This window comes from Spea bombifrons, chromosome 5 (assembly GCF_027358695.1).
Source record: "Spea bombifrons isolate aSpeBom1 chromosome 5, aSpeBom1.2.pri, whole genome shotgun sequence".
NCBI classification, from domain to species: Eukaryota; Metazoa; Chordata; class Amphibia; order Anura; family Pelobatidae; genus Spea; species Spea bombifrons.
Genome location: NC_071091.1, coordinates 62,645,904 through 62,665,125, shown reverse-complemented (window position 1 = coordinate 62,665,125; position 19,222 = coordinate 62,645,904). Strand labels below are relative to the sequence as shown.

General features: G+C 37.3%; 1 protein-coding gene across 4 annotated transcripts in view; it reads right to left on the bottom strand.

Annotated features, from left to right (window-relative positions):
• Positions 1-453: 453 nt before the first annotated feature.
• Positions 454-19,222, bottom strand: part of DSP (desmoplakin) — a 35,183-nt gene continuing 16,414 nt past the window's right edge. For 2 of the 4 annotated variants that reach the window (XM_053468178.1, XM_053468177.1), the window contains exons 7-24: positions 18,949-19,110; positions 18,611-18,715; positions 17,053-17,148; positions 16,326-16,451; positions 15,708-15,860; positions 15,039-15,193; positions 14,172-14,298; positions 13,807-14,047; positions 12,996-13,216; positions 12,245-12,411; positions 11,486-11,624; positions 11,135-11,328; positions 10,220-10,382; positions 9,875-9,958; positions 9,271-9,378; positions 8,772-8,870; positions 5,383-7,677; positions 454-4,169 (exon numbers count right to left, since the gene is read on the bottom strand). In XM_053468178.1, the coding sequence (XP_053324153.1) occupies positions 999-4,169; positions 5,383-7,677; positions 8,772-8,870; positions 9,271-9,378; positions 9,875-9,958; positions 10,220-10,382; positions 11,135-11,328; positions 11,486-11,624; positions 12,245-12,411; positions 12,996-13,216; positions 13,807-14,047; positions 14,172-14,298; positions 15,039-15,193; positions 15,708-15,860; positions 16,326-16,451; positions 17,053-17,148; positions 18,611-18,715; positions 18,949-19,110 (7,806 nt within the window). In that variant the 3' untranslated portion in view covers positions 454-998. The remainder of the gene's footprint in view (positions 4,170-5,382; positions 7,678-8,771; positions 8,871-9,270; positions 9,379-9,874; positions 9,959-10,219; positions 10,383-11,134; positions 11,329-11,485; positions 11,625-12,244; positions 12,412-12,995; positions 13,217-13,806; positions 14,048-14,171; positions 14,299-15,038; positions 15,194-15,707; positions 15,861-16,325; positions 16,452-17,052; positions 17,149-18,610; positions 18,716-18,948; positions 19,111-19,222) is intronic. The other 2 variants (XM_053468180.1, XM_053468179.1) reach the window with 2 other exon arrangements.

The following is a 19,222-nucleotide window of genomic DNA, read 5'->3' as shown; positions in this document are numbered from 1 at the left end:
TACGTGTCCTTGTCTACACCCTACCTCTAGAGTGAGCAGATCCAATATGTATGCATAACCTTCGGATCTTAAATTTTCTGTTGCTTTAAAAATTCTGACTGAAACCTTTGCAAGTCCATAATGTCTTAATATATGAATCACCAAAATTGTTTATTTTAAACATTGTTAGAACACGTAGGACCAGTGGTGTATTTAACTTTGGGGCCACCCTAGACCTGACCTAGGGTCTCCATACAAAAAGAAAAAGAGTGCTAGGATATGAAGGATAATAAAGTCAATGAAGGTTGTGCTGAGCCGGCACACCCTCCATAGCATAAATAGACCAGTTGAATCCATCCCATTAGGTGTCTAGTTTTGTACAAGGGGCTTCCGCACCCCTGGGCCTAGTGTGTAAGAGATTTGCCTGGTATGTGTAAGTTCTATGTTTACCTTAAAAAAAGCACATAAAAACAAGTGAAATGTTTTCAATTTTATTGCCACCATAACAAATTACAAATAAGCAAAAGATGAATACAAAAGATGTATCTCCCCAAGGCACCATAACATATGGAGAGTATTGCATAAAAAGATATAGCTCCACCAGGCTCCATAAAATGTGCAGAATATTACATAAAATGAATTGCAAATACACCTGTATTAGTAGGCTACTTTCTAAAATATTTTCTGTCAAAATATTGCAAGAAAAGTTTGGATTGTTATATAGGGCTGCATTTATAGAAAAAGACACAGAAAAATGTTAACTACACTAGCTACTAAAACACGGCAGAATACATGAATTCATGTCTAATAGTTTCATATCAGAAAAACCCAGTAGAAAATTATTCAGTGTCAAAACACCACAATATCAGTGCACCTATAATACGTTTTCTATATGAGGAAAATATGGGGGGTGGGCTTTTCTCTCTTTCCCTACAATGTGCTCTACGTAAGATAACCAGTAGCATTTATTGCAAAAGTTTAAAAAAAACAAAACACAAATATGAAAAGGCTTCTAGTTATTAGTTACCAATAGAAGAACTGCTAAAAGATTGGTAGGAATAATTGTAAGAGGATGAAGCATCGAAGCTTCCTCTTCTGGATCCACTACGCGACCCAGATCTGGATCCTGAGCGTGATCCAGGTGCAGAAGAAACATTGTATGGGCTACTTATGCCTTTGGACGAAACTGAAGCAGCTTCCAGCATCCTCAAGCTTGTAATATCTTCGACCATAGAGCGGTCAAGTGCATCTTTGTAGGATATTTTCAGTTTAGTTTTAGGACAGGTCAGAATTTTGGGATAGTTACTTATGTCACGTAGTTTCTGCGCGGTCCGACCATCAATCATGCCTTTTCTAATTGCTTCTTCTGAAGTTACTCTCAACTGTGTTTCTGGATCAATAAAACCCCCTGTTATGTACTGAAACTCAAGAAAACGTTGCCCCGCTTCATAAGGTAGCCAATTTACTTTCATTGCTTCTGCAGCAGATAATTTCTTTGAGCCTCTTACTCCGTCAAAACCAGTATAGGCCTTATGGGCTTGCTTAAGTCTAGCTGACATATCATGATCTATTATGCCCTGGCTAACGGCATCTTGGAGTGAGAGTCTTTGCCCTGTAGTAGGATTGATGATGCCTCCAGTACAAGCTTGTGCTTCCAGTAAACGCTGCCCAGTTATGGTGTCAACAATTCCACGCCGAATTCCCTCTGAAATGGAGATCTTCTCTAAGTTCTCGTTATCAAATATTGCTGCAATAGGAGTTGACTCTTCTAATGGTTCTGAAAAAGAGCCGCTTTTGGTGTAAGAGCCACTTCGCAACCTGGGTGAGGAAGATAATGAGTCATGCTTTGATGAAATTAACACATCATCACTAAGATTTTTGCTGGCGATTATATCTGCAAATTGAGTGAGGCTTAAAGAGCCTGAACGATACTGGTCAAATTGGGCTTGGTTTACTAAACCTAATTCGATTGATTCTTGCACATCATACTGGATTCCTGTTTTTCGGTCAACAAGAACAACTCTTGTTGAACCATCAGATCCTGAAATAGTAATTTCCTCCCATTCACACTCTTGCTCTGAAAGATCAACATATGTAGCATAATCTATTAGGCCTTTACTATAGGCTTCTTGCACAGTCATTTCTCTGTTTGTGTCTGGATCAACGATTACCACCCTACGCTTTCGAAGGGTATTTTTTTGTGTTGTTTGAACTGACTTTTTCTTCTCTCTAAGGGGCAGTAGACATAGATTTGTTTTCTCATCCACTATGCACCTTTCCTTTAGCTGCAAGTAAGTCAGATTTTCTTCTGTGTTGGGATCAAAAAAGCCCTTGGTGTCATCATTTGGGTCAGAAAGAATATCATTCAATTCTTTGTTGAAATATCCACGTTTATAGGCCGCATCAACAGGCAAACGATGGCTTGCTTTGGGATCAATGATTCCACCAGTGGCAATCTGAGCTTCCAACAAGCGGATTCCATGACCTTTCTCAATCAGTTCTTTGTTCATTGCCTGGAACAATGATATAATATTTCCATTTTCTGGGTCTTTATATCCAGTAACTGCTCTTTCTGCAGATATTAATTTTTCCTTGAATTCAATTCCAACAAGACCTCTTCTGTAGCCTTCTTCCACTGTAAGTCTTAGATTATTAACAGGATCAACTATGAATCCTGTGGCAGCTTGAGCTTCCAGAAGCTCAAGTGTAGTTCCAGGTCTCAACAAGCCTTTCTTCATTGCATCATAAATCCCTAGTTTTTCTTTTGTTGCCTCATTGTAAATACCAGCAATGCAACTAGATCCCTGCAAAAAATCTTTGATTCTCTCACTGACTTCTTCCACTGATATCTGCCCAGCTTCCAGCTGATCAGCTGTGGAAGACCTTATAATTCCAGATTCCACCAGTTCAGGCAGTGTGACTGCCTGTCGAATTCCCTTGAATGAGAGGCTTCTCTTCATTACAGGTAACAGAAGAAATCCTGTGTGAGGCTCAACTCTGCATTTCTGCCTAAGCTGTGCATAACTGACATAATTCTTGGTGACAGGGTCAATAAATTTTTTGGCATCATCATTGGGGTCATTTAATGTTCGGTGCATGTCCCTATCAATCACACCTCGTGATAGCGCAACTTCTATTGGTAAGAAAATACTATTAACTGGGTCAACTATTCCACCTGCTGCCAACTGAGCCTCTAGAAGACGCAGGCCAACTTCTCGACTGATTAGATTTTTCTTGATAGCCTCTGCAACAGCTACTATTTTTCCAGAGAAAGGGTCTTTAAAGCCAGTTATTGCTTTCTCTGCTGTATAAATGGCTTCTCTGTCCTGGAAGTCTATGAGATCTCGAGCTATGGCATTGTCAACCGTGAGCTTTTCATTCCTCTGAAGGTCAATTATTCCTCCTGTAGCAGCTTGTGCCTCTAGTAGCATCACTGTGCTTTCAGGTGAAACGAGCTTCTTTCGTTTGGCATCTACAAAGGAATATTTTTCCTTAGGTGTAACGGAGACTCCAGCTATTGCACCAGCACCTTTTAGAAATGGTTCAATTTCAGCGGCAACTTCTTCTACTGATTTTTGCCCCTTTATAAGCTTATCAAATGTTGCCTTTGTTATGATTTGACATTCAAGAAGCTGGTGTGCTGTAATTTTCTTCCGAAGCCCTTCAAATATAAATTTGGACGCATCAACACACATGTCCTCATCAGTTTGGGTCTGACGGTTTGTGCCAAGAGGGCGCTTCTTAAGTTTTTCTAGCTCCCTTTCCAGCGCCAATCGTTGGGCATCCATTTCGGATTGGCTTGTTCGGTGTAGTTCCTCCATTTTCCGTCTGTACCGTTCTTCAATTGACCTGATCTCTGCTTGCAGTCTTTCAATTTCACTCTTCAATGTGGTTTTCTCTCTCTCACTCCTTTCCAAACCAATTTCAATTCTCTGCACTTCATCTTCCCTGCGTGTATACTGACTCTTCCACTGATTAAATTCATTTCTGATTTGCTGTTTCTCTTCTTCTAGGCGCTGCTTAACACGGTTCTCAGAATCTAGTGCTGCCTTTGCACGGTTTAACTCCTCTTCCAGTCTTTGCAGTCTTGCCTTATCTTGTTCAAGAAGTTTTATTTTCTTTAGGAGGTTCTCTCTTTCTTGTATAACTTCAGAATACTTGCTACTGCTTTCATGTATCTTATTAGAGGCCTATATTAAAGAAAAGGATGAAGAATATTGTTTATTGTGACACAATTATCAATTACCCAACAAAAGCCATTTCACTGGTACACTACTGGATACTATTTAGCCATTTAATATTACTATTAAACCATTTAATGATTGTGAATTTAAGTTAGACATGTTTATTTTGGTAATGGTGAACTGCTTCTTTATTTAAACCAATACATGTGTTATTGTGGGACATATAATGGACAACAGACATTACACACAATAAGAGATTACACAAAATCAGGCAAAAAAGATTTTACAAAAACAGTAATAGACAATTAGATTTTGATAGAAAACTGGATCCATACAAATAGCATATGATTAAACACACTTCCCAAGCACGAATTAATGGAAGACATATTACCGTAATTAAATTAAGATAAAGAAAAGAAAAATTGGGTTATTTGGAAGATGAGTATGTGTTAAACAGTAAAGTGTTATTTCAAGACATTTATTGTGATTACAGAACATCTTTAATTTGTTTATTATATTATGTATGCATTTAATAAGTGCTCTATTCTGTATACTGATAGCATAACTTTCTAAACTACATAAATACTATTATTACTGCCATGTTATAGAATAGCTCTATGCCTTGGTGGTCCAGCTGAATCAAAACAGGAGCTAGCCTTGCAACATAGCTTTGGGAATAGATACATTTTACAGACATCCGCCCTTTGACTATTAATGTATACATAAATAAAAAATAGATTTTAAGTAGAAATCACCTAAAAAGATACCACTTGATTTTATTATTAAAATGAACTACTATTAATTGACTACATATGTTTTTGATCTATACCTTGTGCATATCACATGGCTATCTATGACTAGCTTCTAAGTCTACCTACAAAGCAAGTTTAATATAACACACATTTTTATTTCTTTCATATAACTGCATAATACACTATACCACACAGTATACTATGTGGAAATAAAAATAATTTTCTTTGGTAATGCCCCTTTTAATAAGGTTAAACTGTTGATCCGTGCACATGTCGCATGACTACAGGCTTAGAAATATTCCCTCAAAAAATGTGGATAGGAAAATGCTTCACATCAATTTTTTTCCCTGGCATGATTAAATTATATTCTATTCATTAGTTTGAGTAATACTGAAAATAAAAATCAACAATTAGTTAGTGGACCTCTGCAGAAAAGACACAGATTATGAGGAAGTGTGTTTGAGTACCTCTAATGCTTGCTTTTGGAATTTTTCAATTTCCTGTCTCAAATTTTGTCTCTCTTTCTGTAACTCATTAATCAGGCCCTGCAGCTCCAAGGATCGCTTGTTGCTTGTTTGAAGCTGGTTCTTTAATTCAGTAATTGTTGCATTTTTTTCACCATCTACTTCATCTTTACTTTTCTTTACTTCCTCGTACTCCAGTCGCACGTATCGCAACTCTTCTTCTAACCTCAGGTGCTCTTTAGTAAGGTTTTCCGTGATGGACTGCAACCTTTCTATCTCTATTTTACACTCATTTAGGCTCCTATTTCTCTCTTCAATCGTTTTTTGTAAATGCTCATTGCGCCCATGAGCCAGCCGTAAGTTTTCTTGCTCAACATGCAGCTGTCGTCGTAGATTTTCCGCCTCAGCTACAATTTTACTCAACTCATCGACGTTTCTTTGCTTCTCCCTCAGTTGACTGTCTAAGGACTCCCTTTGCTGCCTCAAATCTTCTTCAGTTTGTCTTTTAACAATGGTTAGTTGTTCTACTTGCTGTGTAAGAGTGGTTATTTTTTTCAGTTGCTCGCTGTTGGTCCTCTTCAGGCTGTCCAACTCATCTTTCAGCTTTTTATTATTGGCATGCTCATCTGTGGCAATTCGCTTTTGTCGGTTAATCTCCTCCTCTAATTTTTGTTTTTGTGTCTGCGCTTCTTTCAAACTGGTCTGAAGTCTGTTAATCTCATTTTCTTTAACTTGTTTATCTAGAGATATTTTTTCATAGTCTGCTTTAAGACGGAATAATTCTTGCTCCTGGATCTTTAACTTATTGATAGTCTCTGTAGCACTGCTGTTTGCCTTCTGCAGATCAAATTGTGTTCTCTGTAATTTCACGTGATCATCCTCAAGTTTCTTTCTTTGTTCTGTTTCAAGATCATTGACTTTTTTCAGACGTTCAATTTCCTTATTTCTCTCCTGAATTGTTTTAGCAGCATCATCAAGTGATTTTTTGTAACGCTGCTCTTCTTCATGACGAAGGCTATGGATTTGTTTTAGCTCAAGTTCCAGCTGCTGTTTTCTCTGAGATATCTCAGAAGAGAAGGATTTCTGCTGGTGAGCATCTTCCTCTGTTTTCTTGAGGTTGTGAGTCATTTGTGTAAGGGAGGTTTTCAGTCTGTTGACTTCGGCCAGCAAGTCCCTCTTTTCTCTTGTTAAACTGTCAACCTGTGTACTCAAATTACTGATGTTATCTTCCTTCTGAACTGTTATCTCATGGATGGTGGTTTTTGTGATATTTATTTCTGTCTCATACTTGTTTCTTAATGTTATAAGCTGTTCATCAAAACTGTTTCTTACCTTAACCAACTCGTTTTCGTATTCTCTCAGACGTGCAGCCTCCTCTTGAAGTTGGTACTTTAATTTTTCAATGTCACTGTTTCGCTCTTTAATTGTTCTGGCAGCATCATCTAGTGAAATCTTGTATCTTGCGGTCTCTTCTGAATGGGTATGAATCAATTTCTGCAGTTCCATCTCAACTTGTTGCTTCCTCTGAGATAGTTCAGAACCTGAGGCCTTTTGCTGAAGGCAATCCTCCTCTGCCCTCCTTCGCAAATCATTTGTTTGAACTATGGTATCATTTAATCTGGTAATTTCTTGGGTCAAGTCTCGGTTTTCCCTTGCAAGCTTTTCCAGTTGTGCTCTGAGTTCATGTGTGTCTTCTTCCTTTTGCATGCTTATCTGCTGAATGGTGGTCTTCGTAATGTTTATTTCTGACTCATACTTGTTCCTCAAACTACCGACCTCCTCATTAAACTGCTTCCTTACCTTTAACAGCTCATTCTCATACTCCCGCTTCCGTTGGGCCTCGTCCTGAAGAAGAATCCTCAGTTTTTCAATCTCATATTCTTTCTCCTTGACTATCTTTTCAATCTCTATTTTTTGACGGTTAACACCTTCAAGGTCATTCTGCCTCTGTTTCTGAAATTGATCAAACTCATTCTTCTGTAGCTCACATCTGTCCTCCATTGCCTTTCTCTTCCTTTTCTCATCATCAATCTCATAGGTGAGCCTTGTTATTTTATCATTGAGCTCGATTATCTGGCTATAGCTTTTCTCTAAGTTCTGCTTAGCAGCGTTACCATCCATTTCAAATTTCCTTCTCATATCCTCCAGCAAAAGGAGCTTTGATTTATACTCAGAGCATTCTATCTGGTACTTTTGCAGGTTTTGATCAAGGAATTTATTTTTCTGGGAATTATCTGAATGTGCATCTCTGGCAAGTCGTAACTCTTCTTCCAGCAATTCAATCCGTGTGTTTTTCATCTGCAAACAAGTAAAATAGTCAGCAAGGGTGCCCCAATGCCAATGTGATACACTGGTTAACTGCATACATTACAAGGACATTCCTAAGTATCTCCGACATTTAAAATATTCAGACTTGAAAAGCAATGGGGTCTGTTCACTTACCCTTAGGCTACCTTATGTTAAAACTGGGCTTAAATGGTAACAAACACATGGAAAGACATGAGCGTACAGAGTTGAGCATCAGTTGTATTTGGAACTGAGCTTAACACAGGCAGATTTGCATCAAATTTCCCAACTTGTGAAAAAATAGGTAAAGGTAGGGAGGTTTGTGATTAACCCCAATATTGTGCCTCAATAAACTTGTATGAATAAAAGTATCTATAGGGGTGGTTTGTGAATAATACCAGTGCAGGATTTAGGGGAACATGCTAACAATTCTGTGTTCCGTAGTTCAAAAGATGCAGGTAATTCATTTTGAAATTGATGGAACTCTGCATGCTTCTTGACTAATAGTGAATTTGGCATCTGTTCAAAGTTGTGCACACCAAGGTTGCTGTTAATTTGGCCATAACTTGCAATACACTGCATTTCAAATCACAATTTTTAGTCCATCCCCCTCTCCCAAAAGTAGCTGACCTGGCCTACATTTGGTTCTCAGCTCCTGCACTGCTATTGACAAATACTCTTAAATCACTTTGAAGGCAACATGAAATGAAAAGACTGTCTAGTGTTAACACAGCTGTAAATCTGGCCCTAGACACACTATAAACAGGATTCTGCAACTTTCCATTTAATGAGATCTAGTTGTAATTAACAATTCTGAGAACTAACACGGAACTGTTTTAAAAAGGGGCATTTCAAGTTTTAAACAATGTATTTTATATGCTTTGACATTTTTGTTTTGCCTGCATTAATACATACACCATCCCTATCCTTCAGACACGGTGTGTGCCATTTGCTCAAGAGCTTCTCATCATTATCCAAAGGACAACCATTACTTTACAAGCTAATTGTTACATATTCCTTTTATAAATTAGAGTACATTATAATGGTAGGATACCCTCTGTTTTCACATGATAATGCAGATTTTATTATTAGAAATTATTTTTTACCTTCAAGTCTTCCATGTTCTTTGACATTTCATGCAGAAATCTATAATAATCATTTCCTCTGGTAAGTAGTTCAATGTATCGGGCTTGTATTTCTGCAGACTACATTTGAAAAAAAAATACATAACGTTAATATGTTTTTGAAGATCCATTTTAGTCCTTAATATGATACATATTATGATAAACATTAGTAAATTATACATCAAATAGCAAATTATTATTATTATGGAGGCTGGATATTTTCCCTTGCCTACGAGCTGAAAAAAATATCTATAACACAGTGACATATCCTAAGCCTAGACCATATTCCAATGCGCTGTTTCTTAAAACGGGAGGCCGAACCATGGATGGTGAGTCTGCCAGGGGTGCTGCCTAAGGTTTGGCCTATGGAAGCCCCAAAGGTTGATAGATCACTGTTATAACATATATCTGCACATTATTTATTAAATTATGATCTTCCCTTAAAATTTTAATACAATTAATTTACTAATGACATATATACCTCTTGCATTATGATTCCAGATGGAGATTGCACCATGGTCCTTTTAATCGGAATGTTGAGTAGAGTTTCCAACCCTGAGCTATAGGATGCCAATTGTAGCTCGTAATCCTGGAACGTAATATGGGTTTGTTAGAGAAGTCAAACACATCCCACGTTTCAAAAGCATGGAATACTCCAGCCACAAGCAAAGCATACAAGATAATAGCCTGTCTTTAATAAAGATGTACTAGGCAAGCATAATCTATATAATCTAGTGAAGGGCATTTACGTGGAGTCTTAAAGGGCCTTACTGTATCCACCTCTGCAGATGTGATTCAGAAATATTAAATGGATTTAGTTAAAGGAAAAAAATACAGGGGCATAAAAGATAAGCCTTTAATGCTAGACAGTGGAAAAATCAGATATATTGGTTGATGGTTGGTAATGGATCATAAAAGCTGTAGATACAGTAATTCTACAAGATCTCCCATGGCTGAACAGTGTTTCAATGGAGGAGAAATCTACATACACAGACTTTGAAAACTACACCTCACAGCTAATTCATTGACTAGATTCTATTCAATATACATTCTAAACATTCAACATTGCATTTTCACATTCATACCTTAATGGATGAAGCACATTGGTCCGCAGTCTTCATGACCTCTTCCACTTTGTCTCTTTTACCCTGGATTTCTGAATTTAAACTCTGTAAAAAAAAAGTATATTTTCACACTTAACACAGATCTGGTATTTTACAGCAAAAATCTCTTCACGACACAGACTCTGCTGGATGATATCGTATTTTTCAACATTTCTCTGCTGCAAATCAGCTTCTATGATTTTCTGTTACTGAAACAGATACATTGCCCATCAGAGCCTTTGTCTCTGTGAACATTAACACGTCATAGTAAGTACAAAGTAATTAGAATTTTTTTGGTATATAACAGATAGAAATGCACATGCTTACCTTTTGCTCATTTAGGTATCTGGCAATGATAGCTGAATCTGCAAGTTTGACTGATTCTATGGAGTCCTGTTTGTGCTTGGTGTCAGTGATCCACTTGCTCAGTGACTGGTACATGTCTCTGTAATTTCTCAGCTGCTTTCCTTGTTTCTCCAATTCCCATGACCTGAAGAGAATGAGTAATCAAAGTCATTCAATATGCTCACAAAATCACAGGTACAATGCATTTTTGAAGACCCTCAAGTTGTCCATTCACTGTCTCGCTTTGGACCTCAATATTATTACTCTAGACCAATATCTTTAGGAATGTGTTCCTAACATTACGCGTGCGACTAAACACGGGCCACTTTAATGCATACGATAGCTGCGTGGATCCTTTGCATTTTTTTGGTGTCCCTCTTGGAAATGTGGGGGAGATTCTGCAGAACCATATGCATCCCCACCCCACACGTATCTTTCCATGAAGGAGATGTGTTTGCCCATGATATACTTCCCCCCAGTCAGTTCAGGCTGGGTCATTCAGACATTGATTTAAAGTGATTGATCTCCTGCTTTAAGCAACCAATGAGGAGGAGGGCAGCTGCAGGGCTGCAGCTTCTACCTCAAGTGCTTTATTTATTTGTTTTTTTATTGTTTCTGAATAATGCATGATACAGGTACTCACAAAGTACATTAATATGCACTCTTATTTAGTGAGGCTGTCAATGACAGGAAACTGTCCCTTTTTTCATGTGTTTGTATGTTCAAGCAACAAGCGCAATGGATGTTAAGTAATAATTTCAGTTCTACTACACGAGTAAAGGTTTGCTTATAAGCCTCTCCTGTGTCATCCAACTGACACCAAAAATACTGTTTTTTGTTTTTATGGTATTTCAAGTTATAAATTATTCTAGCATTCATAAAGCTACAGTTGGCTACCTGTCATCAATTTCCTTTTCTATTCTTTGCCAGCGGTCTGTGAGTTGGTTGGCCTTGTCAGTGAATTTCGAGATGTCTACATCACAGTAGGGATAGGCTTTAGTCACACGGTCATTGATCTGCAATGCATTCTTCATCTCTGTGTCCATGTTTTTCAGGAGGGATTTCTTTTGGTCTAACTCCATTCTCATTTTCTGCATGGGAACAAATACATGTTTATGTGAGATACAGCTAAACATTGAGTTTAAAAAAAACGATGGCGATTGGAGCTTATAGTTGCAGTTTGCCCCCTGAAATTTGCCCACAACATCAAGTATATCGAAGCGATTATTAACTTTTTTTTATTCTTACTTTCAGTGTACTTCTGTATGCTTCAACTTTTGCAGGGTCAAGCGAAATGGTTTCTTCCTCGGTCAACCTAGCTTCATAAACCTTGATCAGATCTTCAGTCTGAAGGATACTTTGAAGAAGGAGCCTCAACGCCTGAAGTCTTAAATTTAAGAAAAAATAAAACAGTTACAAATAAAAGACTTGCTCCTCACCATTCACTAAGAGAAACAGAACAAATCTGAGGCCTACAGGGACAGCTCTATGTTTAATGAGCCATAACTGGTGTTGAATTCAATTTTAAACAAAATAGGACAATAAAAAACTCTATGTTCACATGTTGCTTTATTAAACTTATAATAGAAGTGTAGCAAACTATCTAATAAAAAGACTTGACAGTACCATGCCAGACAAAAACCTGTCCTGATTTTCTTATTATTACGCAGCTACTCTCATTGGCACAGAAGGAAGAGATGTAATATATATTGATTTAGAATGCAAGTGCTATTGTTGGCATATGATAATGGAAGACTTATGCTGTGAAACAGTTAATAATGTGTAAAATATTTATGCATAAAACAAACATTTACTTAAATTGCAGGATGCTTGGATGTTCTACATAACTGCTATGTTTTCTTAAACCAGATATGGCATTTTATTAGCTCTTTTACAATTATTTTTTCATGATAAATACTGTTTATACCTAGGCTGATTTAAAATCATTTGACATGATACACCCCTTCATCGTACAGCATTTATCACCGTACAGGTATTTTACAATACCTCTCCAAGTGATCCACGGAAAAGCCATTAATGTTCTCCATTTTCTTCAACAGCAAATTGAGCTCGGACTGCAGATACGCAGACTTGTCTGAGCCCTTAAGGTTCATCATTGTCTCCTTAATGATGCTGAATTGTGACGACAGTCCTTGGCCCTCTCCTCTCAAGCTCTATTTGAAGAAAACATAATACACTTTAACAATGGCGCTCAAATGTGCATCACTCATTATTGACATAATCAAGTGTCTTAGTTTCAGTGCACATGTCTTGTACTTAAAACAGGAAACAAAACAGAATATACTTTGGTGAAGTAAAATTTAAACAAGAAGACATAAATGCAAAATAAACAATTAAGGGTTCTTCACAGAAAATAATATTAGTCACACAAAACACCTCGACTCCTTAATAGAGGAAGTAATAGAAGAAGTGGTTATATAGTGGTTGCATAAATTAATAAGCTGCATCTACCAACAAATCTGGTCCGTATTTGACTTAATTTTTTTTACACCAACCTCAGAATGAGCGTGCATTTTGTCAGGGCCACATAGCCAGGACCGCAAACCTTTATATTTTATTCTGATTTTATATCTGAGCATCCCAAGTGCTACTTTCCTCACTGCTATATCACACTTAAATAGATATGATCTCATTGTGATCGCTTCATAAAGCAATAGTTTCATTTAAAAATGAATACCTCAGCCTCTAGGAAAGACTTTAAAAAATGACAGGTTTAATCAATTATTTTTTAACATACCTCTATGTCATTTATTCTGTAGGTAAAATCTCTAAAAGTTTCTTGATCACAATTGTAGATGTTTCTTTGCATCAGTCTGGTTTCATGGCTTTCAAGCTGTCTCCGGATCTTCTGCAGCTCAAGTAGCAGCCAGTTCTCCTGTTTTTCTCTGCCACGATCAATCTCCTTACTGCTATCCACAGTGACAGTCGAGACATTGCTGCTTACTTCTACTCGCTCACCTTAAAGCAAATGAAGAATATCACATACACATTAAGAATAAAGCATTCATCCATATCAGCGTTGCATGAGAATATCTATGATGTGTGCCTAACTTTGAAGATCAAACCATTGAAACCAAAGTAACAATCAGTAACTGCACTATGATATGCACCAATCTGGATTCCATTCCAGTGTCATTTTAAATAGGTTTTTAACAGTTTTACTGAGCTCAACATGTGCCTACAAAGCCTGCCTTACGTGCAACCTGGACAGCAGCAGCAACAATGGAGGAAGATCAAAAGCATACATAAGCATGCAAACATAATTTTAGCTCAAATGGAGAAATGTTCAGAGGGGAAATGTTAAAACACAAGGCTGTAGTCAAAAACTGGAGAGGAAATTTTACTTGCTGCCAGCCAATGAGGCCAGCCATTGCTCTCTCTAGCAACAATGTGGAAAAGAAATAGTTGCATGCGAGAGAGAGAGACAATAGAGAGTGGTGTCCATCTTGACCATTTGTATTTAACTGGTATTAGCACATGGAAACAATAAGATTTTCATTAGAGAGAATATGAAATAGCCATTTTGAAATTAAACAAGGTATGCAGACCTTTGGTTTTTTGTGGAGGTCTCTGTTGCACAAGAGTTGTTTCAGTAACCGTAGTCTGGCGAGGGAGCTGCACCACCAAGGTTTGGTAGTGTTTCTGTGCTTCAGAGAACTGCGACTGCATCTTCTTTTTATCTTCATCCCCAAACATGTTTGAGCCTTGGCTGTTCCTCAAGAACTCCTGATAATGCACTTCAAGATCCGTAACAACCTTCTGGTAGTCTTCCTGACGCATAGTCTTCAACTAAAAGAATAAATAAAAAAAAAATGAGACACAAATATTCATCCCAAAGCATCCAATTAGAATCAAAAAAATGCAAACACGGCAACATTGTGTAATTTCTTAATTCCAACACATCTTTCAATACCTTAGCAAGAGTCATAGCTCTGATTTTCTCGATGTCAATCATACAGTAGTGCCAGGACACCAAGCTTTTCATGTTAATGTAAAGCTGATTCCATAGAGTTAGAATGGCCTCATAGAACTGCTCAATCCTGAAAAGAAATGTAAAAAAAAATGTGATATATTTTGGAGGGATACTTTAATCTCACACAAGAAAGCCAAATGATGCAGTAGATAACAGTTTAGTTCATATGTATTGTAATTACAGAACAATTATTCCACTTGGAAGCAGACAAGTGAAACAAGTATATAGGTAAAGAGTCACATAATTGCATATAAGCCCCAAAATGAAAGAAGTGTGGCCAGCAAAAGTCATCTGTGTCAAGCTCTAAGAAGAAGAAACACCTTAAGGTGGGCCTATCGATTTGCTGAAGTTCCAACTTCACCATCTTCATTGTTTTTATTTGCTATTAGTTTTCCATGTTTCTGATGCCCAAAAGTAAGGAAAGGTGTATGCCTAGCAAGCGTTTTGGAATCTTGTGATTTCAGCATGGCACATTACCTTTAAGATAATAATGATGGCATCTAACATGGTGCAAAGTGTTATTTATTTACTTTGTGTACACCATAACTCCCTCTAGATTGTAAGCCTGTCTGAGCAGGACACTCCATACCTCGGCAAGTCAAATTGTTATGTTATATACTACTTGTTACGTCCTGTTTACCCATTGTACAGTGTAGTGGAATGTGATGGCATCACTTAAAACAAGAAATAATAATGTTGGACATGTCTATGGTATTCATAGTGATTGTTGTACACTCTTAGCATTTCCCCAGAAATGTTCTTTATAATTAGGATCCATATAGCTGCAAAGAGATATAGGTAACATACTTGGAGGACAGATCCACAGCACCAGGATTTGGAGGTGGAATAATCAAGCTGACAGATGGTACCACCATGTCTAGGCCTCCAGGTCCAGTCACATTCCATTTGCTGCGCTGAGAGTTGTTCTTGAGAATGCATTCATCTCCCTTGTGTATTACTTTCTATAGAGAACAATGCACCAGATACAGATCACATTTAGAGATGGAAGCGATTTCCAATTACATTGACTTTAATATATTTACATGTTAAAAATAATTCCATGGAACTAGTGTCTTCTTAACCCCTGTGGCACACACACTCAACATCAATCAAATCCACTACCCGATAATACACAGTTAATTCACATACAACTATTAGGAATAAAAGGGTAATGCTTTCAAATACACGTTCTATGGACTGATCAGTTGTCATTGGGCTTAACCGGATGTTCCAATGACCACATTTCTGCTTTAACTAGCAACATTCATACTATGTGGCTGCATTTAAAACGCCGTGATTAGTTTCTTTTTAAATATCCTCATTTACTGGTTCCATCTGGACAACTTTTAACAGTCAGTTCTGTGTATTTATAGTCCAATTGTTTTTTTGGACATTAGGACACACGCGTCACACAAATCAATGTTCCAATGAATCAGATTGATGACTTGTACACCACAACTAAAGCTTAGCACATACCTGATCCTGCTTGTAATCGCAAAGAGCTTTCAGCACAATGGGCTTGTCCCTCCTGAAGTCTGGGTTGCGTGGTTTTAGCTGTACAATTTTCTTGGACTTATTTACCAGATTTTGTACCTGCCTTTTATATTCATTAATTTTCTCTCGTTCTTTCTAGAAAAAAAAATAGAACATTGCTAAAACATTTATTTTTTGACACATTACCAAAAACCAACCAAATGTGAAGTGTGTCTTTATGGGAGGCCACCACTATAAGCAGGTATCAAGGAACTATGAGCTATCATTTTTTACATCTTTACAGATTTTTGTTAAATAATTCAGATTTTAAGAGTAACATTCTCAAATCACTTTTAGACCTCTAGATCATTTAAAATTCTCACCTATCTATACTTCGGTAAGATACGGCATGGCTGGTGCTAATGAGTAATAATCTGGAATGCTTTACAAGTTTAAAGTATATATGATGGCCATAAACATTACTGGTCTCTATGTAAAATATATGCAGTTGTAAAACCAAGTGAGACTAGGTTAAAATATCTATAGTTAGGATGACCTAAACTACACCTAACCCCTGTAAAGTATCACCCGGAGGGTGAAAGTAAGTAATATATATAGTACCTCCAGATCTTTGATCATGTCCAGGACACGTTGCAACGACATACTTTTATCACAAGGATACTTCTTTCTAATGGTGTCTTGGAGGTTCATCAGATAGTTTTCAGTGCTTTGTGCTTCTTCAAAAAACTGTAAATATAAATAAAGCATATAAATTAGCAAATCATACAATCATAACTTTTAAAATCTGATAACAATGCTTGTATAAATGTGTTGTATAATGTATAAGCTGCAACAGAAACTCTGAAGGAAGGAAATTAGTGTTCTAAGAAAATAAGAGCAATGGGTGAGAGCCCATCATCCCTTCAAGCCTTTTTTTTACTAAACTCATTGATGGATATAGTAATTGGAATGGGTGTAACATCAGAGTCTGGTGGGATAAAGCAGATAAACCAGTCAACAATTAAGAATTACTAATAATAGCAATATATAACTTTTATTAAGAATGATAAAACAATAAGTAACTAAAGTTTAGAGATGTCCATCCACTCTTGAATTTACAGAAGGGCAGATATTAAAGCAGCCTACCAGCTACTGTAAAAACAGTAGGTTTCTCATTATGCTTAGCAAGCTCAAAGGTTACCGGATGATCATGAGATATGTTGTTTAGCAGCAGCTTGAAAGCCAAATGGTTTTAATGGGGTTTATATCTTGATGTTGGTTTTTAATTTTGTTTCAAGTATGATACATACAGCAACAGTTACAAAAATCCACATCACAGATCTCTTACTTGAAAATATGCCGAATTTTCCTTCAGGTGAACATCAATGCATTTGGTAATCTGGAGGATCCAACTCCACTGAGTTTGTAGAGTATCCATGTATGCCTAGAACAGAGGGACATTTTTTAAACGTCTGCTTGTAAATCATTAACAATTAGATGATTCCCCTTTACCAAAAATAAAACCTTGTTAATATAAAATGCTTAAATAACGTTATTTATATATATATATATATATATATACACCATATCCGCCAAATGCATGTCTCCCAGCATTCACCTCTAATTTAGAAATAAGATTGTAAGAGTTAGCCAATATAACAATGTCTAAAATGACTGAATATCTTTTCCCTATGGCTAGACATTTATTATTAGTTTGTCCCTAACTGGGTGAATCTGGTGTGAGGGAAGATCTAGCATCTAAGTCCTTCTCTGATGTGACATTTGTAAAGAAGCAAGTCCTAACCTCGTGTGGCTCTGGTAACGAACTAGATTCTACAGTGAGAAGAACTAGGATCTACAGTGATGTAACTTTGGAGAAGAAATAGACCATTGTAAAGGGGGGCAGCAGTCTTTTCCTGTGACTACAAATGTACACTCCACTTCAAGCGGTACGGGCAGCCGGTAAGGTCAGTTATTCTAGTAACATGGCTGGGATGGCCCTTCAACTGGACCAGTAGTTCACTAGAGGCCAAACCAAATCACACAACGCACAATATGCAGGGGACTGTATGAAGTGGCCTCCCCCTTCCACGTGATCCCTTCACAGTGAGGTCTCATTTAATGTCTTGCAGCAGGTACTCACTCTGCATTGTATTCATTCTCCTTTTACTTCTGTTGAGAATATCTATTTGCTGTTGCAACCACTTTACTAATGGTCTTGGTAGATAAATAACACGGGCAATATATTTCTATACCTTTCTGTACAATGGTATCTTTGTAGGTTTCATTAAAAGGTTGTTTAAAATAATTCCCCACATCGCACTGACTATTCTACATGGCACCTTGTGCTATACCTGCGATCATGTCACAATAACAGAAACCCGGCATAGTCTGAAGAGAGAGCTATGCATTGGAAACATGTAATGTATGGCTATGTCATCCTGATTTGTCTAATGCTAAATCCCTGTATATAGGTTTCTTTTTTCCTTAAAAAATACCAGCATGAACACATACCCACAGAATTCCCAAGGAACTTGGTACAGTGTTATGCTGCCGACTAATACCTACACAACTGTTCACAGTGACAACCACAGTATCTTACATAATACTTTTCTACTGTGAATGCTTGGCTAAGCAACCCTGTTCAGGTCTACTAGGCTGTGTTTCATCATTAACGAGCCATCATTACTATCAAAACTCAAAAGAGAGGCAGAGTGGATGAGAAGGTGGTGTTTAATCTTTGGACTAATACATTTCTTCTGCCCTCTACTGCTACATTCTAATTTAACTTATTTTTGTAAGATTCTTACTGTTCTTACAAAGTAAAATTCCCTATAGAGTCATTATTTTCCAGCCATTTGTGCTTATTTAAAATGATGATTAACTACTTATTGACATAGCCTTACCTCAATCTTGTCAGACGCAGGATGCTGGTTCATAATCAATTGGTCACTTTCTTGCTTGATTTTGTTGAGGTCCTTCTCCTTAACTTCCAACTGACTCATTAGTTTCTAGAAAAAAATAACAAGGAGACATCTCTGTAGCAGAATATTGTATGCTTTAAGCACCTACATATTCCAACTTAGCCCACAAAAGGCCATTGTGTAAAAAAACAAACTTAAACCAGACAAGACTATGAAACATTACTTCAGTTCCAAATCCCAAACTTTTTGTTTGTTCAGTATAGGTGAGGACTATGACAAAAATAGGTGAGATATGTAAAAGTCCATGGTAATTAACTCACAGAGAAGGCCTCCTGCTTCTTTGGAATATCAGTGTTTCTGTCGCTCCAATCATACACCAGCTCTTCTTCCTCCCGATCATTGATCCACATGATTTCTCTAGAGGTTGCCTGGATGATGCCCTGCAGCTGTCGCAACTGATCCATTCTTTCAAATGATGCTTTCTGCAATTAAAAGGGATCACTATGATTTATCACATCAACATTACAAGTACCAAAGGCATGTTTTTACCAGAATCTTATTGGTCATCAGGCAAATGTTGGCTCCCATGGATCT